The sequence below is a fragment of the Nilaparvata lugens genome, chromosome 10, assembly GCF_014356525.2.
Source record: "Nilaparvata lugens isolate BPH chromosome 10, ASM1435652v1, whole genome shotgun sequence".
Taxonomy (NCBI): domain Eukaryota; kingdom Metazoa; phylum Arthropoda; class Insecta; order Hemiptera; family Delphacidae; genus Nilaparvata; species Nilaparvata lugens.
This window is the reverse complement of record NC_052513.1, coordinates 31,127,954-31,145,671: the sequence shown is the minus strand read 5'-3', so window position 1 is coordinate 31,145,671 and position 17,718 is coordinate 31,127,954. Positions and strand designations below refer to the sequence as shown.

Here is a 17,718-nt window from a genome sequence, read left to right as displayed (position 1 = left end):
GGTAGAAGTAGGGCTAGCATTCTAGTCTCCCCTCCAGCCAGCTAGTGGAAAAAGCTTTCCACTTTTCTTCTGAATAATCTCACACACTTTTTCATCGCCTACCTCCTGAGAGAGACCGAGCTGACCCGTGGATGGACATCCTCTGGTTCTCCATTCAGACCATGGCAACTTAGGATGGACATCAACAGTATAACGGTATCGTTACACATTCAATTTATTTTTCAATATTGTTTTGATTTTAGAAATTCCAAATTAATTATAAATGAATAATGCTTCATAAACTGTCATATAACTTGTTTAAATAAAAAACACAATAATCTGTCCAACACAATTCTGTCTAACGTTTTGTAAAATCATTGGCAACAAGTTTATTTTAATTTTTTTAAATTGATTAAATGCTCAAAATTTCATAACCTTCCTTAATTATTGTTCTGTATTAGAATAGTTGTAGCATAACTAATTTTATAAAACCAAAATATGTTAAAATTCACATTCAAATCTCACAGAAATTTCGCCATTTTAATAAAATAAATCTGACCCCTAAAAAAATATTTTCTTTCAAATTCCAAAAAACATCTAGTTGATAATATAAAAAAAACCCAACTGCTTTTGCTCTACAGTCAAATGCTACGCAACAACTATTTTATAGTGTTCCCGTCTGGGAACTGGTGGATCGCCCCCTTTTATTACTTTACAAACAGGTCACCAATCATTTATTACAAATGATGGATACCACTGTTCAATCAATTTAATGTTACAATAGTATTTTGAAGTATATGTCACTATTTTTTATCTTCAATCCTCCAACATGTTATCTTGTAGGTTTTTTTGCTGAGGGTGATGCTCATATCAGCTCAGTCTTGTGCGTTGGATGAAAATCCGGGATGAATGGACCTACAAATTATTGTTTAATAATAAATTTTTATGTAGCCTACCTAAGTTATCAGTTCGCTGTCTATTCAAGATTAACCAATGATCTTTCATAATATTTTTTAATTGATTCATTGATAAAAATACGGTAACAGACTATTTTTTAACAAATTGAAAAAGCAAATATATGCATTAATATTATGTATTTGTAATCAGTATAATGATGAAGTAGTATGGTGTATAGTTTAGGAATAAACGGATTTTTATAGTTTTAGAGTGCATGTTATAAACCCGTAATGATTATAGACAAAAATATATTTATAAGTGTAATGAATAAACTAAATGCTTTGAGAACAAAATTTGAAATAAGATAGATATTGAATTTTAACCTTTTTTACAAAGATTAGTTGAATACTTTTCAGCTTCAATAAATTTTCCGTAATCATCGTTTATAAATTGCCGCCAGATATTTAGTATCGACTCTTCCATATATCGATACCAGCTCTCGAATTGTCAAACTATCGACTTTTCTCTCAATCGCAAAAGCTGGCTCTCATCTGTTTTGTGTTTACAGACAAAATTACGTGAAGAGTTGCAGGAAACATTTGTGCTTCTGTCATATCACCGATTGTATTATGATTTTCAGTGTATATCAGTGTAAATTTTACGATATTAATGTGATAAATTTGTTAATTTTTAAACCCTGAACATTGGTTCTGATGGTGTTTGTTCTTAAACTGTAAATATGTGGTTAAAACCAAAAGAAGTGTTGCTACAAAATGCTCTTTGGTAAGTTGATTGCTTTGTTATCACTTGCTAATGTTATTTCTTGCAATTGTGAATGTACTGCTTTAATAAATACGACTATCTTTGACCATATTTGATTCCCAGTAATATTCAATGAGAAATTTAACCAAATAGCTAGGTTATAAAATCTTTTCAATGACGCATTATTTTGGGCATTGGTAAAATTCATAGTTCTGAGCAAGTAGTTCACGCCTATACGGCTGAATGCTTTTCTTTATAGTTTAAATGACTTCTTAAATGGCATAGAGTGAATTTTACTTTATGAAATATTGTTAATGATAATTATTAAATACTAAACTTGTAGGATTTGTTCAACTTCTTTTCAAGGTAAGGTATTGCCAGTACACGAAGTAACAAAAATGATAACCTGAATAATGAATTACAATGGTACTAAAGACATTTCCAATTGAATTCATTTGTGGATTTGACGTAGAAGTATTCAATTGAACGTAAGTAAGTTTAAGTTTTGTATCAAACATTTGGTGCTAAATTAATTCAACATTAAATCTTTTACAGGAATGATCTAGATAAAAGCGTATATTTTGTTCTACAATGTCGCAAAGGCCATGGAAAAACAAGCGGATTATCATCACTTATAGTTGGAACAATTGACAGTGTTTTTGACTCAAAACGGTTTCCGTACAGAATCTTGCATCAGACTCCAACTTCTGAGGTGTACTATGGTGAGTTAGAATGAGAAACAGAGAATGAAATAATTGCTTGGATGCACTTCTTACCTCAGGTACCATATTATTATTTTTTTGATAGGTCTATCATAGATTTTACTTCTAATCCATTCCCCTCTGTTTGTCTATTTTTTGTGTAATGAAGGAAGCGGTTTTACTCAGTGGTCGCGCTAAGCTATCGCTTAGATAGCCTAAGTTAAGAGCATGTGCCTGCTACTCCCGTTGGAAGGGTGGTCGCTTGAGCCAACTCCTCTGAATATGATTCAAAAGTTGTAAAATTGCTTCCCGGTGGTTTCGAACCCACCTAAAACTGTAGGTCCACTCATCTCTCATTATCATCCGTCCCATTACCTACGTACAAGCCTAGAGCTCATGTGGGCATCACCCTCAGAAATAATTACAATTCCGTATAAGTTATATAATAGCAAATACTTTAAAAAATATCTACTATGATGTTGGAGCACCCTAAAAACCATAATTGCTCATTTTCCATGGAAGGCTCAATAAATCTAATTTCTATTTTAATCAACATTGTTAATAGACTATCAGACATTCCTCCTGGGTCCACCTTTTTGAAGCAACAAATTGATAATTCACTAATCTATGAATGACGCCAACAATGATAAAACGGTTCAATTAAAATATTCTGTTCAGCTAAGATAAGAATTCCATCAACTAGGAATTGAACTCGGATCTGTGATCTCGTCATAGTTCAATTGTAACAAAAGCCAATTTTTATCAGTAAACAGAAATGATTCATTAATCAGAACCAGTTCAGTGGTTGTGTCTATCTAATCAGACTGCAAAAGTTGACTGTTGTATAATTTTCCGGCTAGATTATTAGTATGCTTTAAATATACAGCAGATCATTTCAGAAAATGTGATACCATAGACAAATAGAATATTAGTTATCAGCTATCCTACTACTTTAACATTAGCATCAAACTCTTAGAATTCCTTATATTGACATTGAAAGCTCCCACTCAACCACTGCTTACAGTTTTAAGTGAATCTTACTATAGTATTATTATTATTATTATTATTATTATTATTATCATCTTCAGTTTCATCCAGGGTTTCTAGTTTAACTGAAGTTTAAGTATAATATAAGTCAGTTTACTTGTAATTTGCAAACATCAGCTCCATAATATTGCAATATAATTGGATAAAACTGTAATACTAAAACTTCTATTATTATTAACTCACACCATCCAAGATTAATTTTCTTTTATATCTTGGATGGTGTGAGTTAATAATAATAGAAGTTTTAGTATTATAGTTTTATCCAATTATATTGCAATATTATGGAGCTGATGTTTGCAAATTACAAATAAACTAACTTATATTTGAATGTTTTAAAGTAAACTCTAGTATGATTCACATAAACACTACATTTTCCTATTATTTTAGGAGTGGTCACTGTTTTATCTGCCATCTGAATAGTTTTTGTGTTATTGTGTATATTGAAATCGAACTCTATGACGCCATCGATCCCACAAATGTGGGTAATGGGTGGAGCAGAAGGTGGTAGGTGAAAATGTATTTGAAGGCTAATAAATTTTGTGTTGAAAAGAAGGGAATACATTTGAAAAAAAAAACAGTCAGCATTGCTCGAGCCATAATACAAACAATGCTTCTCATTCAACCAATGTTGAAAGTTTCAAGTGAATCTCACTATAATATATAATAGAATTGATGAAATTTGAATTGTAACTTGTATTGGAACCGCTGAAGTGTGAAAAAGGCTCTTCCTAAATAATAGTTTTAATTATGTGAGTATGGATATTTGAATATTGTTATCACTGAACGTTATCATTTTCCAACGAACAAGAAACTACTGCAATACAAAAATATTACGAGAAATTCTTTGTTTAAACATAGAGATTTTTTCCATCATACTATTAATATTCACACCTTATCAACTTCCCAACAGCCTATTAAATAAATAATTCAAAATGGAGATTGGTCATTAACATAGCTTGATTCAATAGACATATTGATAAGCTTCTCACAATAAAAAATTATTTATAACAGTAAAATTTATGTTGATACACAATAATACAGAAAGAATAAAAAATCAATACTTTTTAAATATTCATCTATTAAATTCAAAGTTTTTCTTTGAATATTGTGGACCTAGCTATCCTTTTACCTATCGATAAAAAAAATAATATTAATATTCGAGTGAACTGGCTGGCTCAGGTCTGGTGTCAGTTTTCAGGTCGCAACTGATATTTTATAAATACTTTAGATATTATTTCAAGTGTAATTAAATCTGTTATCTTCAAGTAAATAAAGTATTAAATTATAAGAAACTATTGAACTCCTCGCTAATTATTTTTGTCAAAAGTCAAGAAACCAACTAAAGTACCAGAATATCTAACAATTCCTAAAGGTCTTGAAGAGATTCTGAAGATCATAAAGTTAAATCAACCAACTAATTCCACAGGAGTCAACTATTGTCACAATAGTTAAATGTATACCGTCGTCACAAAAATTAAAATTAGCTTAAAAACTGATTTAATTTGTTTAGATGGCCGATACCCGATTCAATTTGAAACTCAATTTTTCAGGAATTCAAACACTTTTTATAAACAAAACATATTGTATCTATGTTCTGAAGTGTCAACTTCACCCACAACACTTGAAATAATTTAAAGTGTGATAAAAAAAGACAATCATGTATCTTCCAGGCTATCTATCTATCAATCTATCTGTATCCTATTTTATAGAAAGATCTATTCTATGATCCAGTCATAGAATCTAGTTCTTCTGTGATCTGTCTCTAAAATTTCCATTTTTTCCAGTGTCTCTCAAATTTCCATTTTTCATAGTATTTTTTTAAATTGCAGAAATAGCATCATCAGCAACATTGATTGAGATCAGAAAACACTGGGAATGGCTGCAACAGAATCTGGCGAGTGACTCCCTGAGTGCCTTCTCCTCCGAAGATGACATCAACGACTTCGTTTTCTGTAAAATCGAATCTCTCGTGGCTGACACAAAATCTGAGGCTGCTGTCGAGGCCGGTAAGTTTCAAGTTTCTCCATAAGTGATTTATATTTGACCTATTTAACCTATTTGTTTTTTTACAGTAATCCAGTAGGCCTATTACAGTAATCCTGCTTGCTGGTTCAGAGAGAGAGAGAGAGAGAGATGAGGAGTGCGTTGCTGAGGTCAATCCCTCGTTGATAGTATGAGTCAGATTGGAGAAAGTCTTCTGTGTCAGTGATATGTTTGTTTTTTTCTACTCCTTGAAGTTGTGTGTTTAATTTCTTCTCGCTACTAATTTTCTTTCTTCCTTTTCAGAATGACTTCTGTATAATCGTAGAACTTTTTATTTTTTCTGTTATCTAAAATTGTGTTTAAATTTTCTGTACTGGATATTTTTCAGGGAGACATTTCTTAAAGACTTTTTTCTTTTCTAATCTCCATCCATGACCAGCTCTTGCTAGATAGATTGCGTCAAAATGTAAAACTTTATAACAATAATTAAGATCAAAATGGGAGGTCAGTCATATAGATCTCAAAAAACATTGTAGAGCTTCTTCATCCAGGATGTAGGAGTGCCCTCTCGAAGATTCTCTCCTCCTGCTCGCGGAAATATATTCCGTAATGTAATTATGTAAACGAATTATGTTGTAAACTCTTGAAATTCTATTATTATTATTATTCTCTACTCTGTAGTATAATTTTTCTCTCACATTATCACATTTCAGTTATCATTATTATAGCTTCATGTTTGTGCTCTGTGTTCTTCGTCCTTGATTATCATCTCATTTAACCTGCTTTTGTGCTCTGTGGCATCTCATTCGCTCATTGAATAGCTCTTGTTCCAGCCTTGAAAATTTGACTGTCAAATGAGTCAGAAATGAATTTCAATAACACTAGCTATTCATTAACAAATCTGATGATATTTCTTTTTGTAAGTGATTTTTTGTTTTATAAGTTCATCCTTCCATTGTCAAATTGGTTAGAAATGTTAAAAATACTTATTATTAGTGAGTGAAAGAATTCGATAATACTCAACACATTATAATTATATACATATAACTCATAATATGAGATATATTATAACGTGCAAATTTAACTCATTAATTTTTTTTGATATTACACCATTTTAAATTCCTTTTGATTTTAATTCACGATTCCAATTCTTAGTCTCATGATTATTGAACTCATCATGTTTAGTTAATAGTTGAAATTTAATAACTTTAACTTAACAAATAAGTTAAATGTCATTTTGTCACAGAAGGATATAGTAGCCAACGAACTTTGCTGTTAAAATGTCACATATTTCAACCGAGACGCCTGAGTGCTGTTTGAACAAGTGAGAGACGATTGACGTGCGTTGTAGTAATCTCATATATTTATGTTTGAGAGTGCAAATGAGTCATTGATGTCATACTAACGACAATGTATTGCATGCTAGGTACTGTATTTATCTTCTTCTCACTATCTTTCTCCTTTTTCAATATTTTGTTTCTCACAATGTGCTCCTACAGTTGAGGTATTTTTCCACGAAATCTTTTATATGTTCCTAAAAATTAACAAATAGGAGTTGAAATCACTTTAATTTCTCTAAATTATCTCAAAAAGTTGATTAATTCTGCTTGTTGACATTCTCATTAAAATAAATTTTAGCCTATTTTCTCATCCAATTGGTACAAACCATTTTTTGATTTCAGATGAAGAATCAAAGGAATTCCAGCGAATATCATCGAAATTCAGGAAACTATTCAGTATGCCTCCTGAAGAGAGACTGGTCTCATATTATCCCTGCAGGTAAATTCATTGTTGTCTTTCATATTCTTTACAAATCAGTTCCTTAAAAGAATACCGTATTACCGTATCTCATTCAATCCAGTTGAAATAGCATTGTGCATCAGAAAACTCATTATGATTTGTAAAATCTCTCGTAAAAAACATGATTTTCACTCGAACTTTATGATGTCTCAATAATTGCTCTAGCAATTTCTATTACTTTCCTTGCCCCACCTACTATGATAGGTAAGAAAAGTATTGCTTTACAAAAAAATTTGAAGTACCTCGATTTCATGTTTTGATGTGTTTACTATTATTAATGTTTTCTTTGTGTTGAACAGCTACATGAAAAAAATCGTGCCATACCAAGGCTGGATCTACCTCTCCATATCTCACCTATGCTTTCATTGTCTGATCTTCGGGAAGGAGAAGAAAGTTATTATAAGATGGGTGGACGTGATGGGGATAGAGAAAACTTCAAACTACCTGTTCCCTGAAACTATAACTATCTCTACCCGTGAAAACAAGGTGAGGATTTGTTTTTACGATGATAATTTACAAACATCATAGTTTTATATTTTCAAATTACTGTATATTGATATTTTTCATAAATTCTCTTGAAGAGTAAAACTGACAATACCCATATTTGTATCTGACTGTAGCACAAATTGGAAGAGAGACAGTTTTGCACTGAACTCAAAATAAGAGGAGAAAACAGTTGTTATGGTTGCTTACCACCATAGTTACTTATAATCTTCCGTCAGGTTGACAAAGTTTTGTCAGGCTGTAAGTTGAGGATGATTTTCAACAGTATTTAGGTGCTGTCACCTTGTTAGATTGGCAGTATATTGAGTATATTGTTTAGGATACATGTTTTAAAAATCCATTGAAAAATAAGAAAATCGCTGTCTCAATCAGAGCAAAGTAAATTTATCTCATTGCAGATTTGAGTATGTTCCTGTTTTGCCTTTTGTTCAGTATTGAGTAATTGCTCATTATGAAATGGAATGTTCGAAAATATTTCAAGATTCTCTCTGTTGTAATTATATTTTTACTAGGTACTTATGTAATATTTCTCTGTTGGAATTTCATTTCCATCACTCACGTAATTTATATTACTTTGATTTTTTATCAAATTTGGATTCCTAAAATTGTTGATTATAAATTTCTTTGTTACAGATTTATCGGTTCACAGCAGTGATAGGAAAGGACGATGCCTACAAAACTATGACACAACTTGTCAACATTGCAATGAAACAGTGAGTAAATTACATTCATTTTCTGCGTGTTGATTTGAAAAATGTCATTAAGTTAAGGAATTTTATTCTCTCTATTAGTTAGTATAAATAAACCATTCATCATATTTTATTTTACTCTCCATGTAATACATTCCCAATTTGGTCTAAATCACATGTAATTTATTTAAACTCAATCACATGGATTATTTAAATTCTAGTTGTATTATTATGTTATTTATTTGTTTACAATACATTTCTCATTGTTGGAAGATTGTATAATATGCAATCTCACAGAGTTTTTCATGTCTTATGGATAATTAATAATCTCATATATTCTTTTTATTCAATTTCTTCTTGATTTAGAAAGAAAATAAAACTTCTGTAGCTTAGAACCAAGATGAGTGTATGAAATTGATTTTAAGAGTCTTCTTCCTTTGTTTTTATAAACCTTCTATACAGTTCAGTTGATAATTATTTCTGTTTATTGAAATAGAATATATTTTACAGGTTGATGAACGAAAACACAGCCTTCGATGTGGACAAGAATCTCCTGAGTAAGCTAAGGTAAGTTGATAAATGCATAACGAAAATACAAAGATGTAGCCAAATATCAATATTATTTATTTGTATTTTATTACGAATAGATATCAATACATCTCACCAAACGCTATGTCAGGAGTTGAGAAATCCACTTTAATTGAATACAATATGAGTAATAACGTTAATAATAATATAAGCATCCTTGTAAGTTTTCTTTCTCTGACAGTAAAAATGTGAAAAAGATTCAGTCGTTCCCGAAGCAAAAGCTTTCACTCTTCTTTATAAATACTGAGTTGTTTTGTATGTGCATTAACATCTATTAGTAATGGTTTTATCTTCAATTCCAATTGATTGATTCAAATAATTAATCTTCAATTAATCTACATTTTTCTGTCAGAAAAAACAACCGTTCCTGAAGAAGCAAGATATTTTCTTGTACTCGATACTGATGTACATAAGCATCAATCAGCTAGTAATGATTTTATTTAAATTCCAATAGATCGAATAATAATAATAATATCGAGTGACCTGGCTGGCTCAGGTCTGGTGTCAGAGTTTTCAGGTCGCAACTGATCAAATTCAGGGCCTCTGACATGACCTAACGACTGCTTTTTAGGCAGCCGGGACCGACGGCTTAAAGTGTCCATCCGAAACACGAATGAATCCGTGTCCATCGAATGAAATTAATTTTCAGTACCTCTTCTTTTTTTTACAGTAAAAACGTGAAAAAGAAACCGTCGTTACTGAAGCTAAAACTAGAGCTTTTCTTTTACTCGATTCTGAAGTATTTAATTTACACATTAGCGTCAATCATTTAGCTATGATTCTATTCTAATTCCAATAGACCAATTAAAATAATTAATGCACAGTTCCTTTTCACTTGTTGGCAGTAAGAACGTGAAGAAGAAACAGTCGTTTCTGAAGCGTGACTTGGACGCGAGGGCGCAGTCTGATGCGTATCGGCTGCTGTTCAAGTTGCCGACCACTGAACGCCTAGATGGCAGCACTGATGTCACCCTCTTCACGCCCTTCAACAAGTCATATGTGCCCGGCAAACTGTTTCTGTCGCAGAACTACCTCTGTTTTGACAGCAGGGTAAGTGCTACAAAACTATAACTATGTTAATAGGATATATTTTGCTACCATGATATCGAGGTTAAGTTTCAATAGATTGGGTTAGGTTAGGTTGAAAAATATCATTAGCATTATCAGAACATGTATCGGCAAACTGTTCCTGTCGCAGAACTACCTCTGTTTTGACAGCAGGGTAAGTGCTACAAAACTATAACTATGTTAATAGGATATATTTTGCTACCATGATATCGAGGTTAAGTTTCAATAGATTGGGTTAGGTTAGGTTGTAAAGTATCATTAACTTTATCAGAATATGTCCTGGCAAACTGGTTTTGTCACAAAACTACCTCTGTTTTGACAGCAGGGTGAGTGCTACAAAATTATTCACAACTATTTCCTCCAGGGTACAGTCATCTAATATGATATCGAAGTTAGTTTTGACTGGATTGGGTTAGGTTAGGTTGTAAAGTATCATTAACTTTATCAGAATATGTCCTGGCAAACTGTTTCTTTCGCAGAACTACCTCTGTTCTGACAGCAGGGTAAGTGCTACAAAACTATAATCATAGAGAAAAGATTGCATGAGAAGATGGAAGTATAGGAAGTTTAGGAGAACATGGTATAGGAAGTTTATGTTCCAAATTTCACTGTTAACTCAAGCCAATAGTCCTAGTAGTTTTTTTTTCTGAAGATATGTGACTCTGGTAGTCTCTTATACTATACCGTTCTCAAACTCTCACCCCAGTTAAAAATTAATAATAGAAACTAGTCGTCAGTAGTCGGCTAGAAATTTGTAACATAAACAACCATGGGATATACTCACGCTATATTTTATATTTTCTATGACTATCTCAAGTAGGGTATATTCAGCTACAATGATATCGAAGTTAGATTTCACTAGATTTGCTTAGGTTATTTATTTATTTAATCAATGAGAATTACACAGCTTACAGAAAAGTACCACAGGCCTATACGCCCAAAACGGCTCCAATTCTAATTTATACAACAATCCAAATGTAGCTAGGTTATGTGTCACTTAACATTCTTCAATTACACACTCAATTTAAAATTCGGAACACAAAAAAAATCATTCTTAAATTGAAGAAAAACTTCTAAATTGAATTAAATCAATCACAATTAATTAGAAAATTCCAAACTTTGAAAAACTATAATTTTTGAGACCGAAAAGACAAACAGGTTATTTAAAAAAGGTTTGGTAGTAAATGAACATAAACATCATCAGAACATGTCCTGGCAAACTGGTTTTGTCACAAAACTACCTCTTTTTTGACAGCAGGGTAAGTGTTACAAAATCATTCACAACTATGTTCACAAGGGTACAGTCATCTGCCATAATAACAAAGTTAGGTTCAACTTGATTGGGTTAGGTTAGGGTGTAGAAAACATATCATAAAAATAATTAGAGCATGTCCTGGTAGACTGACATCACGCAGAATAATGTCAATATATGACAAACTCGTTTTTATTTCACCTTGATATGGAGAAATTCCACAATATTTCTTTTCATAGTGTGAATTTTATATTTTATTCAGTTGCTTACTCCAATTAATACTGTGCTCTACTTTTCCTAACATATACATATCCATATGATTTCTATTTGTGTCATTATCAACTTAACAGAATTAATAAATTATACTCTCAAATCATTTCAGTACACAGCTTACAAGTATCTGGTTTATTATATGCATGTTACCGTATAAACAAATTAAAGTATCCAATTATACTTTCATATAATGTTTCATTCGAACAATCTGTTTCCTAATGTATTCTCACCAATTTTGTCTAGGTGCAAGGTTTAGTCAGTCTTGTGATTCCTCTGCGAGATATGTCTCAAGTGGAGAAAACGGACAGTGACCCGTCCAGTGTTACCCTGGAAAACTCCATTCTAATCACAACCAGGATGAAAGTCAATTACCTCTTCTCCCGAATTGTCGATAGGGACTTCCTTGTACAGAAGATCTCAGAACTGCTGGCTAAGATAAGAGGGTGAGTAACTAAATTATTAATTCCTTTAAATCGTTTCATACTTAATTCAGTTGATTTGAGATCAATCCCATGAATCCATAGAGAGATTCACTTTGATCTGGCAGCATTCCCTATAAATAACACGATTGTTCCCTATTTAACTTTTACTGATAGTTCAAAGTTAATCTCACTAATATTGTAATATTGTAGTCTAATATTGCTAAACAATAATTTTTAGGTTGTCTTACGTCGGATATTTTCAAAAAGAAAAATCATCCGCTGAGTGTTTTATATAATTTTTTCAAGTTTTATATTTCACTAGTTTTCAATTGACTTGTGAAGGTATCGTTAAATTTGGTTTTGGTATCTCAAATTATCTCAATTATTACGATATCCAGTCTAATTTTTGTTGAGTGGAATAGTTGAGAAAAAAATTGTAAATTCCAATACTCTTTTATATAAGGAAGGCTCTGTATAAATTAATTTGGCTTTGAAAAATGATATATAGTTGTGTACACCAGTTATTCATATTAAATTATTGTTTGTTTTCAGCCAATCCACTCTATGCCCTCCAGAGAGTCCCATTGCTCAAAAAGGTAAGTGACAAATGATACGATCATGCTCTACAAATTTTTCATACACTGCCTGATGTGATATCAACAGTATTCTCTAGCTATACCGCTCGTCGATAAGTCATTCTTCCTACTTGATAATTTCATATATCCAAATTTCAATTGTTCATTTGTTTCGACACCACTTGAGGGTCAAATTGTCAAACTGAAACTTGAAGAATTCAAAATAAGCCTATAACCATCCTCCGTAAATTAAGAATCTATATGCAAAGTTAATCAGTTGAGTAGTTGAGACGTGATGATGCGTCATACGTGAATTTCCCATCCCGTACGTGTATAAGCCAATTCTTCCCTTTATTATATCATATTGAATATAGATTATCATTAAATACTGTATATTGAATATATCTGTGTATTAGTATATTATATTATCGTAACTACATTAGCTATATTCCATCATTTTCACTTACAGTAATCTTATTATGATTCAATTTCTAATCTGGACACTGTTTTATTGTAGACTCGAGATCTTGGAAGATCCAGACCCCACTCGGTATAGAGTTCCAGAACGACAAAATGAACAAGGCGCGCCAGGAGGTGAAAGTGAAGCAGTGGGAGTTGCACTTCAAGGACTATGGTTCGGGCATCTCCATGTATCGCACTCACGAGATCAGCAAGCTCGTTCTGCAGGGCATACCGGATACGCTCAGGAGGGAGGTCTGGATGAACTTCTCTGGTGAGTGAACTTGTTTTTGGGTTCTAAAATAGTTTATTATTCATTAAATAAATATAGATTGAAACTCAGAAAGACCTTAATCTGCCTAGCTTAAACTTATAGTGAGGATTAGATTAGATTAGGTTAGATTTCTTCATTTATGCAATATGTATTTTACAATATTTACTGGCTTATAAACTAATTCACATTAAATGACGGTAATGCTAGTTACTCAACAAATTTTACAAAGTATAAATAATTAATCAATGAGAATAAAGATTGAATGCAACTATAATAACGATAATATTGTGATTCAACTTCAAAAATTGGCAGTGTTTCAACATTTAATTGTCGATTCTCTAAGATGGATATAAAATTATATCCTTCTCATCAGCACATGACCGGGTGTAGGTGGAGAGGAGGTAGAGGGAGAGGTCGAGGTCAATATGTCGATATAAATTTAGGCCATCCCCTAAAATTGGAAGAAAAATAGCACAAGGACTACCTTATTATTCTATCTACCAATGTTATTACATCTATCTATCAGTGTCATTTGTATCTTAAATAAATACATTTATAGGTACATTAATTTAACATACATTTTGTGTTATGGGTGCCTGCATTGTGAGGAGGTCGAGGTAAGCCGGGTAAACCTCTTTTTCGACCTCCTCACCATGCGGGCACTTCATTAAGATGGCTACTAACGGTAGAACATGCATAATAAACTCGCATGTTCATGCATGCTTATCAAGCACACACACATTTTTCATCATGCATGTTTTTTCATCAGCGAGAGGCTTCTAACAGCAAATGAACAACCAACAATAATAAATAAACCACTGGAAAAATTCAAATTATGATAGAAAAATAATTTAACCTCAAATAAAGCAGCAAAGAAAAATTAACAAAAAACCCACATTGTTAGAAGGTCGAGGTAAGACGGGCGGTGAACCTTTACCTGGACCTCCTAACCATGCAGGTGCTTCATAACACCACAGCATGTAATTGTGTTGAATTGAAGTACCTCTATCTTGCCCTCACCTCAACCTCTTTGTCTATCTTCTTACTATGCGGTTATCCTTAGCCGTCTACTGTTTAGTTCTCGTTCAAATTGGAGCCTATTACATATTTCCTATTCATCGCCATGATTTCAAAATTTCCACATTTACTTATTGGTTCAGAATTATACAACTTTTAGAAAAGTACCACAGGCTAAAGCCCAAAACGGTTCGAATTCTAATTCATACAACAATCCAATCTACGTTATGTTACTTTTATATTTTTTAGTTATACATGACTAAATTAATATTTTTTCTCATGTACTGTCATATCTCTACAGAAAGTACAGATCATTAACTGTACTAGTTGCCTTGTAACCAAATTATTATATTGTAACAAGTCTCCATTTTAGATTAGCTCTCGTTCACTTTTCTCGTTCAACTACTGCATATAATGTATTCAATAAAAGCCTTCCATCATATTTAATCTACTTTATTCAATCACAATAATACAGTAAATTTTATGATTAAATAGAAAATACTTTTCCTACAGTTACGTTGAAAAGTGGCCATTGCTGCACTGATTACAGAATGCAAAGAATCACTTTTTCGCCCCACTTAGGTGTAATGAGCTGGTTTACGTGCCTCATATGGAGGCCGAAAGTGATTGTTTTCTGACCAGGCCGGTAAAATTTTTACGGCCCTAGGGCTGTAAAATAACCTTGAAGTCAGCTGATTCTGATTTGATGTGAACGTGTTTACAAAATAGTTTATGAAACGGAATCAGTTTATGCTTCTAGAATTGAATAAAGTTTTTGCAATAAGATACTATCATTTTATTTGGATGAATGAAATACAAATGAGATATTATAAACTATTCAAATTCAATTTTCAGAGTATAATAGAATCTAACCTCAAACCTCCTAGTACAGCGTTTATCACGGAACATGGTGGATAAACGGAATCATTTTATGCTTCTAGAATTCAATAAAGTATTCTGTAATAATATACTATCATTTTATTTGGATGAATAAAATACAGATAAGATATATATTATAAACTATTCAAATAATTCGATTTTCAGAGTAGGATAGAACTTCTAACCTAAACTTCCGTTGACATTCAGATTGGCCAAATTTCAAGTGTGCTAAAACAGCTGATCAAAAACTTTTCATTATTTGTGTTTATCATTCAATAATTAAAACATTTATAATAATATCATCTTATTGTCATTTGGAAGAATAAAAAGTATAAACTCAACCTCTTACATAATTTAACATAATCTTTTAGGTTATTTAGACAAATCAGAATAAAAAATAAAAATACTTGGACAATTTCTTGATATTCAGATTACCTCGATACTAGAGCTATGATATTCCACTTTTGCTTTCGGAAGTGCTTATAATAGACAAATATTCTCATATATATATATATATATTGTTTATTTTTCTGTGTGGCGAAAAATAACGTTCTCACCATGGGCAAAAATGTTTTTCCGGCTCTCAATCTTTTCTAGTCCTCGGCCTACGGCCTCGGACTTGAAAACCGATTTCGAGCCAGAAAAGTCTCATTTTCGGCCCTAGGTGCGAAATATACTATTCCGCTCTAGTGCGGGAAAAAATTTTCTGCACTCCAGATTTGCAACATGGCAACGCAAAATACTTAGTAGGTTATATGGAGCAACAGTGCAGCAAAATCAAAATGAAGTTGTTAACAGTGACTGGGCTGCTATAGTGAGCAGAGGTGAAACGAAGCACAACGCGCTAATTATTATTCATTATATATTATAACCAACGACAACGAGGACTTTAGGATTTTAGGATTAAGGTTTTTATCAATAATAAAATTACACAGAAAAACATTTGATGCATTTCAGGCAATTTTACCCATAATTACCCACTTTTCATATTCAATGGTAACTGTAGGAAAAACTTAATGTGAAATACGTGCGCAAAGTTCCTTTGCGCACTAGTTGCACAAATAACTATTTCAATACTGTGAATGGTAGATAAGGAGTAACTCAATTTGCATATTGAATCAACATCAATATTATGTTGCCAGGTAACCACATTTGTAGGAATATCACAGATATACGTAAATGAATGAATGAATATTGGCATGATTTCAGGTGCTAAAAACGAGATGGCGTCCAACCCAGGCCTGTACAGGGAGCTGGTGGAGAAGGCGAAGACCACCGCCTGTACGGCCAACGATGAGATAGAGAGAGACCTGTACAGGTCGCTGCCCGAACATCCGGCCTTTCAGTCGGACACCGGAATCAGTGCTCTAAGGCGGGTGTTGACGGCCTATGCTTGCAGGAATCCTGCGATAGGTGGGTTTGTTGGCAGAAATTCTTGAAGAAATTGGAAATTATACTTCTACAAACTTAACTTTTACAAATGATTGTGTACTATGGAAAGTGTGACAACATGCCTGCTATTCTAAATATAAAACTTGTATAAGTCTTGTGCACTGTAAATTATAGAAATAATCACTAGTACCATAGTCACCTCTAATACCGTATTACCTATATTAGAGGTGACTATGCTAGTACACTATATTTAAGGTTTTACAAATTATTGTGTACTTTGGAAAGTGTGTAGACAGACCCCATGACATTCTACAATAATTAATTCTGTGTAACTTGTTGTGAGATTGAGAAGTTGAAATCATGGTTCATATTAAATAAAAATACTAAGAAATTTTCAAAAACCACAGATTTATTGATACTTAGAAAGACCGGTTTCGGTTGTTACACCATTGTCAATCTCCGATTCTCTCTCTGAGTTTAAACTGTCTGAGACTATCAGAGATTGACAATGGTGTAACAACCGAAACCGGTCTTTCCAAGTATCAATAAATCTGTGGTTTTTGACAATTTCTTAGTATTTTTATTTAAAACCTGTGTAACCCTTGTGCAGTGTAAATTATAGTAATGATCCATAATACACCATATTTCATATGGTTCACAATTATCGTTCACCTATTTCAATTATTTAGCCACGTCTTGAAAAATTCTTCCGCTGCGATCACCATTATACGATTTTCACCGGTGTGCAGAAGGCGATGTATAATTATACTTATACAATCAATGAACTTGATTAATTTTGAGCACGATCTTCTACGCTTCGATAGGGTAGACGTAGAGAACTATGTAACCGGATCTTGAACGACTGGTATCCCAGTTACCTAAGTTTTTAGAATTCCTAGTTCGTACTCAATTATATGGGCTTGTATGAGGAAGTCGCTATTCCACAAGATCTGGCAACCCAGATATTTGGTCTGCTAGAAGCTCAACTTATCTTATTAAGGGGAGCAGACCAAAAAATAACTCCATGAGCCGTAATTTTAACATATGCACCTTTTTCTAGAGATCTATCCAACCAGATATTTTGAACACTGAATAACATGGCCTTTTTACATACTTTAACACAAGCTTTTTAGTTTTCAACCATTTTTTCACCAAAT

The 17,718-nt window shown here is 32.6% G+C and overlaps 1 protein-coding gene across 2 annotated transcripts in view; it reads left to right on the top strand.

Moving 5' to 3' along the window:
- The first annotated feature begins 1,436 nt into the window (after window positions 1–1,436).
- The window catches only part of LOC111053588 (TBC1 domain family member 9), a 33,298-nt gene continuing 17,016 nt past the window's right edge, over window positions 1,437–17,718 (top strand). The window contains exons 1-12 of one of the 2 annotated variants that reach the window (XM_039437192.1): window positions 1,437–1,659; window positions 2,194–2,360; window positions 5,216–5,392; window positions 7,052–7,148; window positions 7,469–7,655; window positions 8,307–8,386; window positions 8,873–8,929; window positions 9,796–10,000; window positions 11,787–11,986; window positions 12,518–12,561; window positions 13,058–13,273; window positions 16,379–16,582. In XM_039437192.1, the coding sequence (XP_039293126.1) occupies window positions 1,616–1,659; window positions 2,194–2,360; window positions 5,216–5,392; window positions 7,052–7,148; window positions 7,469–7,655; window positions 8,307–8,386; window positions 8,873–8,929; window positions 9,796–10,000; window positions 11,787–11,986; window positions 12,518–12,561; window positions 13,058–13,273; window positions 16,379–16,582 (1,678 nt within the window). In that variant the 5' untranslated portion in view covers window positions 1,437–1,615. Of the gene's footprint in view, window positions 1,660–2,193; window positions 2,361–5,215; window positions 5,393–7,051; window positions 7,149–7,468; window positions 7,656–8,306; window positions 8,387–8,872; window positions 8,930–9,774; window positions 10,001–11,786; window positions 11,987–12,517; window positions 12,562–13,057; window positions 13,274–16,378; window positions 16,583–17,718 lie in introns of both variants that reach the window. The other variant, XM_039437191.1, reaches the window with a different exon arrangement.